Here is a 12,655-nt window from a genome sequence, read left to right on the forward strand (position 1 = left end):
ATGGTGGGATCAATGGACCTGCCTCAACTTGGTAGGCTGCAGAAGTCACCCGCTCCTGCAGAGGCCACCAAAGGGTTCCTGCACCGTCTGATATAGCACAGGAAGTTGAGAAGCTGGGGGCGGGGCAAGTGAAGAAGTGAGGAGGGAGAAGGCGGGACAATGCCAGCGGCTTCCTGTCTCCAGAGAGACCAGGGCACTACACAGACTGGTGTAGAGACCACCCTGTCCCGTTGCTGGAAGAGGAGGGAGCTGGGGAAGGGTTCCAGGTGGGCAGATTCAGGAGGGCTGGCTCCCAGGTGAGGGGTGAGCTGAGGAGGGGCGGGCTGTGGGTGGCAAGAGAGCTGCGCTCCACACAAGCCAGGAGCTGAGAGCAACAGTCCACTTGGGGACCCCCATGGTGCCCCCCAAACTCCTACCCTCAACCCCACCTGCAGGCTCTTAATTCTCTCATCCTATTTGTAGACAAGGTGTAGGGCAGCCCCCTCCTGCTTATTTGGTGCCAGCTTTTCCGTCTCCGGCTCAGGAAGTCCTTGGTAACACGAGCTTAATCAAAGACCAAATCCCAGCCCGAGCATTTCTGCCATGACTGGCGAGGGACACGCGTGTGCTTGATGTAGCCCGGGGCCCTGTACCACACCTTGCTGTAACTGTTGTATTACGTTGGTTACGATGTATTGATTTTTTTCTTTCCTTTTTTATTGTTTTAAATCCCATTATCAGAGAGCTCTTTGGAGAAAGCACCAGCTGGGTTGATGAGACACAGAAATCGGGAAAACTCTAAGGAATCAAAATATGTGGACTCAGGACATGGAGATATTATGTGAGGACATGCATAAATCAAATACTCTGTGTGTGTGTGAGTGTGTGTGTGCGTGCACGCGTGCGCGCATGCCAGTTGTGGGGCTTGAACGCGGGTCCTCGAGCCTGTCCCCGAGCTTCATTGACTCAAGGCTAGCACTCTACCATTTGAGCCACAGCTCCACTTCTGATGTTTTTTTGATGATTAATTGTTGGCTGGCTTTGAACCGTGATCCTCAGATCTCAGCTTCCTGAGCAGGATGACAGGCATGAGCCACCAGCACCCCGGCAAATCAAATGCTTTTCAATAGATAATCATGGAGATCCTGGGCCAAGAATATCTGTAGCCCTGAAAATCTCCCAAAGGAGTAAGTTTCCAGAGGGAGGATTCCAGGCGCAGAGCAGACCTCATAACAACCTAGGTGAGGGGCACAGGGAAAAGGGGGAACTCTGGGAACAGTTATGCCAGCCTTGGCCCAGCCTGGATGATCAGTAACATGTCCCAGAGTTATCCAAGGGACTTGCCGTCCCAGGCCACCTCACGTACCCATAGAGGCAGGACGTGTGTGCCGCTGGACACACAGGCTCTGGGCAAAGCAGCAGGGCTGGGGGAAAGCAGGTTCAGCACGCTGCTCTCTTCTGGGAGATACACCAATAACTTTCCAAGTCCAAAAGAATTCCCCCTTGGAGCCGTGAGTACCCAGCTAGGGGCCTCCACCCCCTCATCTCCAAGGCAAGGAACAGCTTCACCAGAATGTTCAGTGCATTCTTGGCGGGCCATGGTGGCTCACACCTGTAACCCTAGCTCTCACTCGGGAGGTGAAGCATCTGAGGATTGTGATCGGAAGCCAGCCCGGGTAGGAAAGTCCGTGAGACTCTTATCTCCAATCAACTACCAAAAAGCCAGAAGTAGAGCTGTTGGTTCAAGGGGTAGAGTGCTAGCCTTGAGCAAAGAAGCTCGAGACAGCACCCAGGCCCTGAGCCCAAGCCCCAGGACCAACATGCACACACACACACACACACACACACACACATACAATAATTCCATGTATTCATGTCAACACAGCTGAAGAAATGTAAGCGAAAGTGTTTGATGAGTCATGTATGCTTGATTTGTTTGACGTGTAGCCAGCAGAGAAGTCTCCAGGAGTCAGGGGCTGGTGGCGCATGCCTGCAATCCTAGCTACCCGAGAGGATTTGGGATCTTTAGATTAGAGACGGCCAACCCCAACTCATCAAGCTACCCATGATTTAAACTTTCAGGCTTTGAACTGAGTTGGAAGAGCTGTGAAGGGATCCCCCTCCCTTCAGCCATTCTCTATAACATCAGTTCTTCAATTTTGGTGAAGTGCACACTAGGATTCAGCCATTCTGGGTGGAGCCCCCCATCGCATGGAGACAAAGGTGCTCCTGGGCCCCTGGGCCCCAGACCACACTTACCAAGCCATGGTCTCTGCCGTGTGGATGTGAGAACTGCCCGTAGATTCTCCCTCCTTCAGACCCCTGAGCCCCAGCCTTAAATCTAGGCAGCGCTATGCTCACTCCATAGACAGCAGAAGAGAGGGGGGCTCAGGACTTAAGCTACACAGAGCCACCTGCCCGGGGCCAGGTTTTTGTTTGGCTCCTGGCTCAGCTTGGTAGTTTCCTTGAGAAGTCAGAGATTCCATTCAGGAAAGGAGGCTGTGATTTTTCGACAAAGGCCCCAAATTACCCAGTACGTGGTCTTTACAGAGACTCTTGCTTTCAAGGGGATTTTCTATCACCGGTGGCTATTTGTGGACCCATTCCAGAGTTCCCTGTGTGACACAGACAAAAGTGGGAGGCTATAGGTTGTACAGATCCCTTCCAGAATCATCAGACCCCCCTGGAGTGCTCATAAGGAACTCCTGGGGTTCATTCACTGGGGCCCTTGAACACTCCTGAGCTGGGATACCGCAAGCCTTTCCCCTGGAAGTAGTGAAAAAGGAATGAATGAATGAATGAGACAAACTATCCAATCATCCACCACATTAACTGAGCTTTTCCAGAGTCCTGGAAATGAAAACATCAGCTTCCTGGGCATACTTCCTTAGGGACCAAAGCTACCTGCTTTTCCTTCCATGTCACTTCTGTAAGAACAGCCTTCCCCCTTGTGCTCCACGAAGGCTAGTGATGTCCCCCCCATCCCACCTTTACCTGCCCTTCACACTTCATTCATTCATTCCCTCATTCCCATTCATCCTCTAGCTCTTCAACCCAAAGGTTTGGAATTAGCATCTGATTAGCATGAAGCACACACACAGAGACACACACAAGCACACATGCACCCACAGTCACACACAGAAGCAAAGCCTTCAAGTCACAACTCACTCCCCACCCAACGCGGAGGACAATTTTCTCTTGACAGACTTCTGTCATAATAAAATGCAGTATGCCACACGCCCCGTAAAACCCACATCAGTTCCTGCAGAACCAGTGCCATTGTTGCGGATAAGTTCAGGCTCTGCCAAAGAAACAAAAAGATAAAAAAAGATGCTGTTGCTCTGGCCTCGAGCCCAGACTCACGGCACAGAGCCACCTGCTCCATGGACGATGCTCCCCCAGGATCCACTAGCACAATACCAGTTCCTTTGCACCCACCCCCCAATGGATGCAGAATTGCTGGGAATGACAGGAACTCCCCCCTCCCCTCACCCCCAAACCTGAGTTATGCTTAATAATTTGTAGGGGGAAAAAAGCATCAAAATACAAGCATCAGGCCAGGTGCTGGTGGCTGACACCTGTCAGCCTAGCTACTCAGGAGGCTGAGATCTGAGGACTGAGGTTCAAAGCCAGCCCAGGCAGGAAAGTCCATGAGACTCTTATCTCCAGTTAACCATGACAAAATCAGAAGTGGAGCTCTGGCTCAACGTGGTAGAGCGCTAGCCTTGAGCAAAAGAGCTCAGGGACAGTGCTCAAGCCCTGAGTTCCAGCCCCACAACTTGTCAGTTGTAAATAAATATACAAATGTCAGGAATCTAACAGCATGTCAGTATGACGTATAAACAAGTTGGCACTATATGTGTGTGTCTATGCATATGTTTCAAACTCATGAACTCTGTCTGGTATGAAAATGATTAAATCTTTAAAAACTATTCAAGCAATGGCTCTTTACACAAATCTAATAATGGCACCTTTTTAAAAAAATATGCTCATAATGGATTCATTTCTTTTCTGTGAACATTTATGAGAGTATATATCTACTTTGCTACAATTACATGAAGATATACTCATCCACAACTACATGGATACAAGTTTGACTCGGCTAAACTTTCCAAAAGTTCTTTTTAAACCAGGCGCCGGTGGCTCAAACCTGTAATCCTAGCTATTCAGGAGGCCAAGATTCCAGAGGATCCTAGTTCAAAGCCAGCCTAGGCAGAAAAGTCCATCTCCAAAGTAACCAGCAAAAAGCTGGTCTGAAGGAGTGGTTCAAGTGGCAGAGCAGGCTGAGAAAACACAAGACCCTGAGTTCAAACATAGGTACTGGCAAAAAAAAAAAAAAAGAAAAATTAACATGAATATGGGGGGAAAATAGTTATTTGCAAATTATTCACAGCAAAGTGCCCTGCCATCAAGTCCAGGCCTGGGGGTTTCATCAGAGACCCTTACCCCAGATGCAATGACCGCATGCAAGACATTCAGGCCACTTGCTGAGGTGGTAGGCGGGGCCAGCACCCCCTTCACCAATCCCAGCTGGCCGGAGGAAGTCACTGGGGAGGCCGGAAGTCTTAACACAGACACTCCTCTACCCAGAGCAGGTCCAGGGCAGCGGGCCCAAACCTGAACTTGGGCACATGGTAGGAGGGGGAAGGTTTTCTGCGCGATACCACCTGCCTACAAGCCCTGGAGGGGAGAGACTTCCGGTATCAAGATGCTGAATCTGACAGGTGGGCTTCAGAGTGGCCAGAAAGAGCCTTGAACACACCACGTCACGGAGCAAATGAAGCAAGCCTCCACTTTGAACTGGGAGGCAGCCTGGTCTCTCCCTCCTTTTAGCATCTGCCAGGGGCCACACCCCAGCCCTCTGTCACCCCCCCCCCCCCCGTTCTCTCTTCCTCGGGGACATCCAAGCACCTACCTGCTCTTGGGGCCATTTTGGCCTCTCCTCTGGAGTCCTGCTCTTGGTCTTGAACCCCCGCTGGGGGTCTCCAGGATGCTTGGCCTCCGCGGGGAGGTTTAGTGACTTGGGCCTGGCTTCATGCCTGCTGGGTCCCAGGCTGGGCTCGGCAGGCGGGCAGGCCTCTGTGGAGTCCCCGGGCCCCGGCTCGGGCACGTGCTCGGGGCTGGCCTCGCTGGCGCTGGTAATGCTGGTCATACTCAAACTCATCTTGATCTCGGCTACAATCTGGTCGATGTCCTCTTCCTGGTCCTCTAGGTCCCTGTCCCCACGCCTTAGGCGGTAGGGGGAGGCGCCCCCTGCGTTGCCATTGGCTTCGGTAGGGTAGTAGTCCTGGTAGCCATCTTTGCTGGGACAGAAGTGGTGGCCGTCTTCCTCCTCCTCCTGGTCGTGGGCCTCCAAGATGGAGGGGTCATCCTCAGGGATGGTCAGGTGACCACCCGGGTAGTCCTGGCTACCCTCAGCCCCGTGGCCATGAGGATGTGGACCCACCGAGTCTGTCCACTCCTCCACCGCCTCCTGGCACTCGTCGGTGTCCACGGGGCCGCGGGCCAGGTACTCGTCCCCATTACAGTCCATGCCCTCCAGGTAGCTGTCGTCCTCCGGGCAGTAGCGGATGTAGTAGGTGATGCCCTCCTCCTCTTCCGGAAGTCCCTCGTCGTAGTCTTCCTCCTCTGAGGTGTTGTTGACGTAGTCGGAGCTGGAGTCCCCGTCGGGGCTGTGGTTGTGGCATTCCTGCTCCTCCGGGGTGGGGCTCTCGGGCCGCAGGGCGGCCAGCTGCAGATCGCCGGGCATGTAGCCCTCCAGGGGCAGCTCTGTGTCCTCGCTCTCCGGCTCCTGGCTCTGGGGGATGGGCCCCGGCCTGGCCCTGTGGTCCAGCATCGTGCTTGCAATGCTCTGGTGCTTGCGGTGGGCCATGGTGGACGCTCACACGGCCATCGTCACCTGGATGTAGCCGCTGTGGGGAGGGGACAGAGAGACGAACAGTCAGAACCCACACTTCTCACACACAACCCGGTACAGCTGTTCACGCCTGCGAGCTCAACTCTTCCAGAGGCTGACATCAGGAGGATCGCAACGTGAGGCCAGCCGTGGCAAAAAAATCACAAAGCTGGTGGAAACCACCCTCAAAGCACAAGCCGGGCCAGGCGCGAGTGGCTCACGGCTGTAATCCTAGCTGCTCAGGAGGTTGAGATCTGAGGATCGTGGTTCAGTGCCAGCCCAGTGGCCTGGCATCCCAGCTACACACACACTACAAGTACACCTGTGCTCTGGGAGGGATCAGAGGATGACGGCACCACAGTGACGCAGGACGTCATGCTCAGAGAAAGGACTCCCCCCCCCCCCCCGCCTCACCTTGCAAAATACCTAATTGTACCAGGAACGACCAATCAGAGCACAGCCCAAAGTACCAGGACCTCTAGACTCAGAGCCATCGACAGAGAAAGCCCTCTGGGGAAGAGAGGCTGGATGACTGATGGAGAGCACACATGACAGACAGACAGACAGCGGTGGCAGCGTCCTTGCAGCTAAATACTTCTCTTCAGAAGGGCATTCTTCATCCTCCACAAGCCCTAGACTTCGTTTGTCGAACTCCCAGGACAAGAACCCAAGGCTACGAGAGCCCTAGCAGCGAAGCTGCAACACCAGCAGGCGTTGTCTGCTGCTGAGGTGCGGTGAGCCCCACTCCCCCTCCACTAGGAGGCGATGTCTAATACTGAGCTGCACCCCTAGAGCAAAAGCAGAAAATCCTGTATCAACAGCACTGGGTCTTTTTTTACCCAATTGTACTGAAGAAATAGCTTTCCCTGTGGACCGAGGTCTTAGGTGTCTGTCAATAGCTCTGTGGTTTTCCACACAGCTATAGACATTTTTATTAGGTTTATTCTTAGTGCTTTTTGTTAGGTTGGCTTTTGTTTTTGTTTTCCGGTGGTTGTCATGAAAAGAGTTTCTCTCCAATTATTTGCTTGCCTGGCTGTTGGTACAGAAAGGGGAGAGGGAGGGGAAGGGAGAGGGGGAGGGAAGAACTCCAGTCACAATGGAGTTGTTCCTAATTGCTCTTTGCTGATAATGTTGTTTCATTCAATAACGGACACCAGCTTCAAGTCACCACCAAAATGAATGAAAAAAAAACCCCCACCAAATCTATGATGTACAGAACATGAAAATTTTAAGTGGAGATAGGATGGTTATTAGTGATTTCCTTCCTTCCTTCCTTCCTTCCTTCCTTCCTTCCTTCCTTCCTTCCTTCCTTCCTTCCTTCCTTCCTTCCTTCCTTCCTTCTTTCCTTCCTGCCTGCCTGCCTGCCTGCCTGCCTGCCGGCTGCCTGCCTCACAGTATGGCTCCACTGGGTATTGGCAGTAATCCTGTTTTGGATATTAGAGACAATTTCACCATTAAATGCAACCTGGCACCTGACCAGCAATAGCTCTTTTCTAGAGTCTGACATCACAAACTTTTTGATCTGGCTCTCTTTGTTGTGACTACAAAGGGGGAAAGGGCCTACATGTACCTGCAGCCACTCAGAAAGAAGCCACCTCTACAGAATTGAATTACATTTGTTCCACTGGGCACTCTGATCATAAGAAAAAGCAACCTCATGCTACAGATGAAGACTGGAAGTCATTATTCTAATCTAGACCTCCAAGCTGGGTGTAGTAGATTATACCTATAATGACAGCCCTTGGGAGGCTGAAGCAGAAGAATCATGAGGTTGAGACCAGCTTGAGATACCTAGCTAAGGCCCTGTCTGGAAAAAGGCAAGGGCTAGCCAATTACTGGTGGCTCATGCCTGTCATCCTAGCCACTCAGGAGGCTGAGATCTGAGGATCACTGTTCACAGCAAGCCCAGAGAGAAAAGTCCGTGAGACTTATTTCCCATGAACCACCAGAAAACTTGAAGTGGCACTGTGGCTCAAAAGAGTGGAGTGCTAGCCTTGAGCAAAAGAGCTCAGGGAAAGCACTCAGGCTCCAAGTTCAAGCCCCATGACACTCCCCCCCCCCAAAAAAAAAGATCAAAGGGGCTTCCTTCCCACCTTGTGAGGACCCAGTGAGAAAATACAAGTGAGAAGAACCAGAAGTGAGCCTACCTTGGGCATCAAACAAGCCAATACCTCCATCCAGAACGATGATAAATAAATGCCAAACTAGCCCCCTACCTGAACAGTTAGTTCCAAGCTAAGATTCTCACAGGCTGTCCCTCGTGGCAAGGCCTCGACTTAGAACCCTTAAAAGCTTACTTTGCTGTGTATTCACCTGAGGACCAGGTCCTCCAATGAGGCTGGAAGGAGTAGGATCAGGAGACGGCTAACCGTCCACCCAGTGGGAGATGGGAGGACTTGGCATTGCAGAGCACGTGTGCCAACATATTGAGGCTCTTCGCTTCTGATTAATCACATTAAGAGACGAAGCCGTCACCACAGCCCATCTGGGGAAAGCAATCTGAATGTACAGGAGAAGCACGATTACCTACTGCATGTCCAAGAAAATGAGGTCCTGTGTCCAGACTCCATTAATTCTGTAACGGCGCATACATCAATCGGAAGTGCTGTCCCTGACATGGCGCCTGCCCCTCAGCTCGCGACACATCCTAATGAGATGCGGGGAAACGAAGCTTCGCTGTCAACCACTGAGAGCACACCCCCCCCCCCCCCCCGCCCTGCGTGTCTTTATTCTAAACCATGTTTTTCGTTTCGCATGGGGAAACAGCATTATCTGGTGTCTTCAAAAGGGTTTGTGATACAGCAGACTGACGGGAGCTAGAAAATAGCTTCCTCCTCTCTGCCCCCGCCGCACTTTTTCCTAGTGGCCATAATACAGGCTGGGTGCAATTGAATTGTACAAATGAGATACATATCCAACCGAACGGTTGCCCGACACCAACTTTGCCTTCCAGTATGCCCTCCCATGTTGTAAAGATAATATTCTTTTGTGCCTTTCAAATATAATTTCCTTGTTCTGACCGCACATGATGTGGGTAGAGACAATTCTGGAATATATTTGCAAAATCAGCTTTAGCATCCCAGACAAAGGGGATGTGGTCTGTGACTCCAGGATTACAGGCAACTATGGGCTCTGAGGGGAGGCTAATAAATTAAGCTTCAGAGAAACAGGCTAGTGCCCAACAGTGCTGATCAAGACTCTATAACCTGGCTTTAAGTCACTGGTGGATGTGCCTTGCTTTGAAATTAAGGAGGGAAATGGACCCATTGGTGAGATTTCACCCCACCAGACCTTTCCTAACAGGATCCTAGTACAACCGATGTGGGCACAGCCACAAGGCAAAGACATGACAGCTGAAATATTTACAACAAATGGACCATACAAAAGGCCTTGCCCTGGCCATGTGCTGGTAGCTCATACCTGTGTTCCTATCTGCTCAGAAAGGCTGAGATCTGAGGATCACAGTTCGAAGCCAGCGCAGGCAGGAAAAGTCCACGAGACTCTTATCTCTGATAAAGTGACACTGTGGTTCAAGTGGTAGAGCGCTAGCCTTGAACAAAAGGAGCTCAGAGACGGCACCCAGGTCCTGAGTTCAAGCCCCAGGACTGGCATCAAAAAAAATGCATTGTCCTAATTTATAGTCAAATCCATACAGCATACACTATGAGCCAAAGCTTGAAAGTATTTGCAAGGATTGCCTTTGGGGTATAGAACAGTGGATCCATGCCCTACCTGTTTCCATTTCTGGGATGGTACAAGGGATAGGCCTTGTTCTGTTTTTGTCGTTGTTGTTGTTGGTGGTGGTATAGGTAATGGGGCTTGAGTTCAGGGTCTGGACACTGTTCCTGAGCTTTTTTACTCAAGGCTAGCACTCCACTACTTGAGCCACAGCTCCACTTCCGGCTTTTTTGGTGCTTCATTGGAAATAAATCTCATGGACTTTCCTGCCACAGGTCTTTTTCTGTTTTTCTGGTGGTTTGTTGGAGATAAGCATCTCATGGACTTTTATTGCCTGGGATGGCTTTGAACCATGATCCTCAGATCTCAGCCTCTTGAGCAGCTAGGATGACAGACATGAGCCACCAATGCCTGGTGGCCCTGATTTCTTTGAACACCTTGCTGTTCTGAATTTGGACTTAAGCACTACGTGGAAGGCACACAATAGCACACACACACACACACACACACACACACATAGAGTAAACATGGGACATGCATACCTTCTTTGCAATACCTCATTGTCATATAATTTACATGAGAGGTTATGTCAGCCCTAACACCTAAAAAGCAAATTATATAACGTTATACTCTTTATTAGCCACTAAATGAAAGCAGTCAGTCAATCATTTCACCAGCCTGTGTCTCTGGTTCTTGGTGGTGGTGGTGGTGTGTGTGTGGGGGGGGGGGGGGGTGTTCTCAGAGTATCTGTGAATCACAGATTGGCTCTCTGTTTGTTTTAACCAAAAATGACTCCAGTTGGGGGCTGTTCACTCCAAAGAGACCAATCAGACTATTGGAGAATTGATGTTTTGAGTTCAAGACGCCTGATAGCAGCCGAACCCTGGAGAGAGAATGTGGTGGGCTTTAAGCAACGGTTCATTCAGTCACTGAAGACTCTGGACACTGAAGCTCTGAGGAGCTTCCTTTCCCCGTGGGCAAGAATGTGGTGTCACGCTTCCGTGTGACAGGAGCCTCAGGTTTGGGAACCACCCCACCCCCACCCCCAAAGACTTTTACTCGGTGGCTATCAACACTCTGGGTGAGTTAGGGGAGCTCTCAAATTTGTAGTCAGCTGGTAAGACATGGAGGGGGTGTGGGAAGATTGGGCTAAGTCAGGAGAGTCGGTGTGAATAAGTTGAGAACCATGGGCTTTGGGGAATAGGAGATTAGTGAAGACTCAAAAGGCATTAGCACAGGAAGGACATCACAGTGGAGAGGGCAGAATGGCTAGCCCTCATTCATCATGCGCCTTACAGGGCCCAGCCCCGAGTAGCCAGGTTTGAAAGCAACGCAGTAAGCCGGGTGCTGGTGGCTCACGCCTGTCATCCTAGCTACTCAGGAGGCGGAGAGCTGGCGATCATGGTTCAAATCCAGCCCAGGTAATTAAGTCCTTGAGAGTCCTATCTCCAAATAAGCACCAGAAAACCAGAAATGGAGCTATGGTTCAAAGTGACAGAGCACAAAAGCGAAGGGGCAGTGTCCAGGCCCTGAGTTCAAGCCCCACAACCAACAAAGAAAGAAAGCGATGAAACACATTCCTCTTCCTTAGCAGATTAAGGAAGCTGGATGCTACCCCAGAGCCATCTTCCCCTATGCTAGTTGACAATGTCCCTCACTGTGGCTGGCTAATCCGTGCATCCACCCTCTCTTGAGATCCCCTCCCCCAACTGCAGATGTGAACCTGAACCCACAGAAGGGGCTCTAACCACGGGAGCTTGCGCTTCAGGGCTCAGGGGCGACAACTTGAGAGGCACCCAAGTCAGGGAGAGGAAGTTGGGGTAGACCACGGGCCGGAGAACTGGAAGGTGTGGGCTGGGCCACTCGGCCAGAAGGCCTGTTTTGGCACGCGCCAACAGGCAGCCGTGTGCTGAGGGGATGGGGGAGGGGGGGCTTAAGACAGATGGTGTCTCTCTCAACCTCTGGGGGTGCAAACTCAGAAGCTGGTGAGATCGCCAGATGGATGATGAGCACCCAGACGCGAAGATCTGTGGAATGAGTCAGGGTTCTCCGGAGAAACAGCGATCAACAGGATGTGCGGGGAGAATTATTTCAAGGAATTGGTTCATAGGGCTGAGGAGGGTGGCAAGCTTGACATCGGCAGAGCAGGCCGGCAGGCTGGGTATCGTGGTAGGAGATGAAACTGCAGGCCTGGGTCTGAACGCAGCCTGGGAGGGTGTGTGTGTGTGTGTGTGTGTGTGTGTGCGCAGAATTCTTTCCTCTTTGGGGGATGTTGTCTTTTCTCTCAAGGCCTTCTACTGATGATGTGAGGCTCACTCACATTTTGAAAGATAATGTGCTTTATTAAGAGTCAACTGTTTTTTAATCTCAAACCCCAAATAGCTTCACAGCAACTTCAATTTGGCCAAAAACCAGGACATCATGATCATAGCTAGTTGACACATAAAATTCATCATCAGAGCCAGGTGCCAGTGGCTCACACCTGTCATCCTAGCTACTCAGGAGGCCGAGGTCTAAGGACTGCAGTTCAAAGCCAGCCTGAGTTGGAAAGTGTGAGACTCTTATCTCCAATTAACCACCAGAAAACTAGAAATGGTACGTGGCTAGAGCGCTAGCCTTGAGCAAAAGAGCTCAGACGCTGAGGTCAAGCCCCATAACCAACAACAACAAGGGGGAAAAAAGGAAAAGAAATTATTAACCAACCAAAATGTCAAACAAAGGTAGTCGGAACTGATCAATTATCACCAGGATTAAATTCACTAGACTGAATAGATTTTCTTTGAGTGATGGTGCTATTTGGGGCTGAATTGTTTCCCTCTCCAAATGTTGAAGTCCTCACCTTCAATATCAAAAAGGTCACTGCCTTTGAAGATTAAAAAAAATCACTGAAGAGGTGATGAGGTTAAAATGAGTCTATGACTGCTGTGTGCGGAGGGCTCACACCTGTAATCCTAAATAGTTAGGAAGCAAAGGTCTGAGGGTCGTGGTTCAAAGCCAGCCTGGACAGGAAAATCCATGAGACTTATCTCCAATAATGTACCAAAAAAATAATAACCCATATAAAGAAGAGGGTAAGGGCTGGGAATGTGGCCTAGTGGTAGA

At 50.8% G+C, this 12,655-nt stretch overlaps 1 protein-coding gene across 1 annotated transcript in view; it reads right to left on the minus strand.

Annotated features, from left to right (window-relative positions):
- Nucleotides 1-12,655, minus strand: part of Apba2 (amyloid beta precursor protein binding family A member 2) — a 55,652-nt gene that overhangs the window by 35,477 nt on the left and 7,520 nt on the right. The window contains exon 2 of the mRNA XM_048369251.1: nucleotides 4,895-5,891. Coding sequence (XP_048225208.1) covers nucleotides 4,895-5,851 — 957 coding nt within the window. The 5' untranslated portion in view covers nucleotides 5,852-5,891. The remainder of the gene's footprint in view (nucleotides 1-4,894; nucleotides 5,892-12,655) is intronic.

The sequence above is a fragment of the Perognathus longimembris genome, chromosome 20, assembly GCF_023159225.1.
Source record: "Perognathus longimembris pacificus isolate PPM17 chromosome 20, ASM2315922v1, whole genome shotgun sequence".
Taxonomy (NCBI): domain Eukaryota; kingdom Metazoa; phylum Chordata; class Mammalia; order Rodentia; family Heteromyidae; genus Perognathus; species Perognathus longimembris.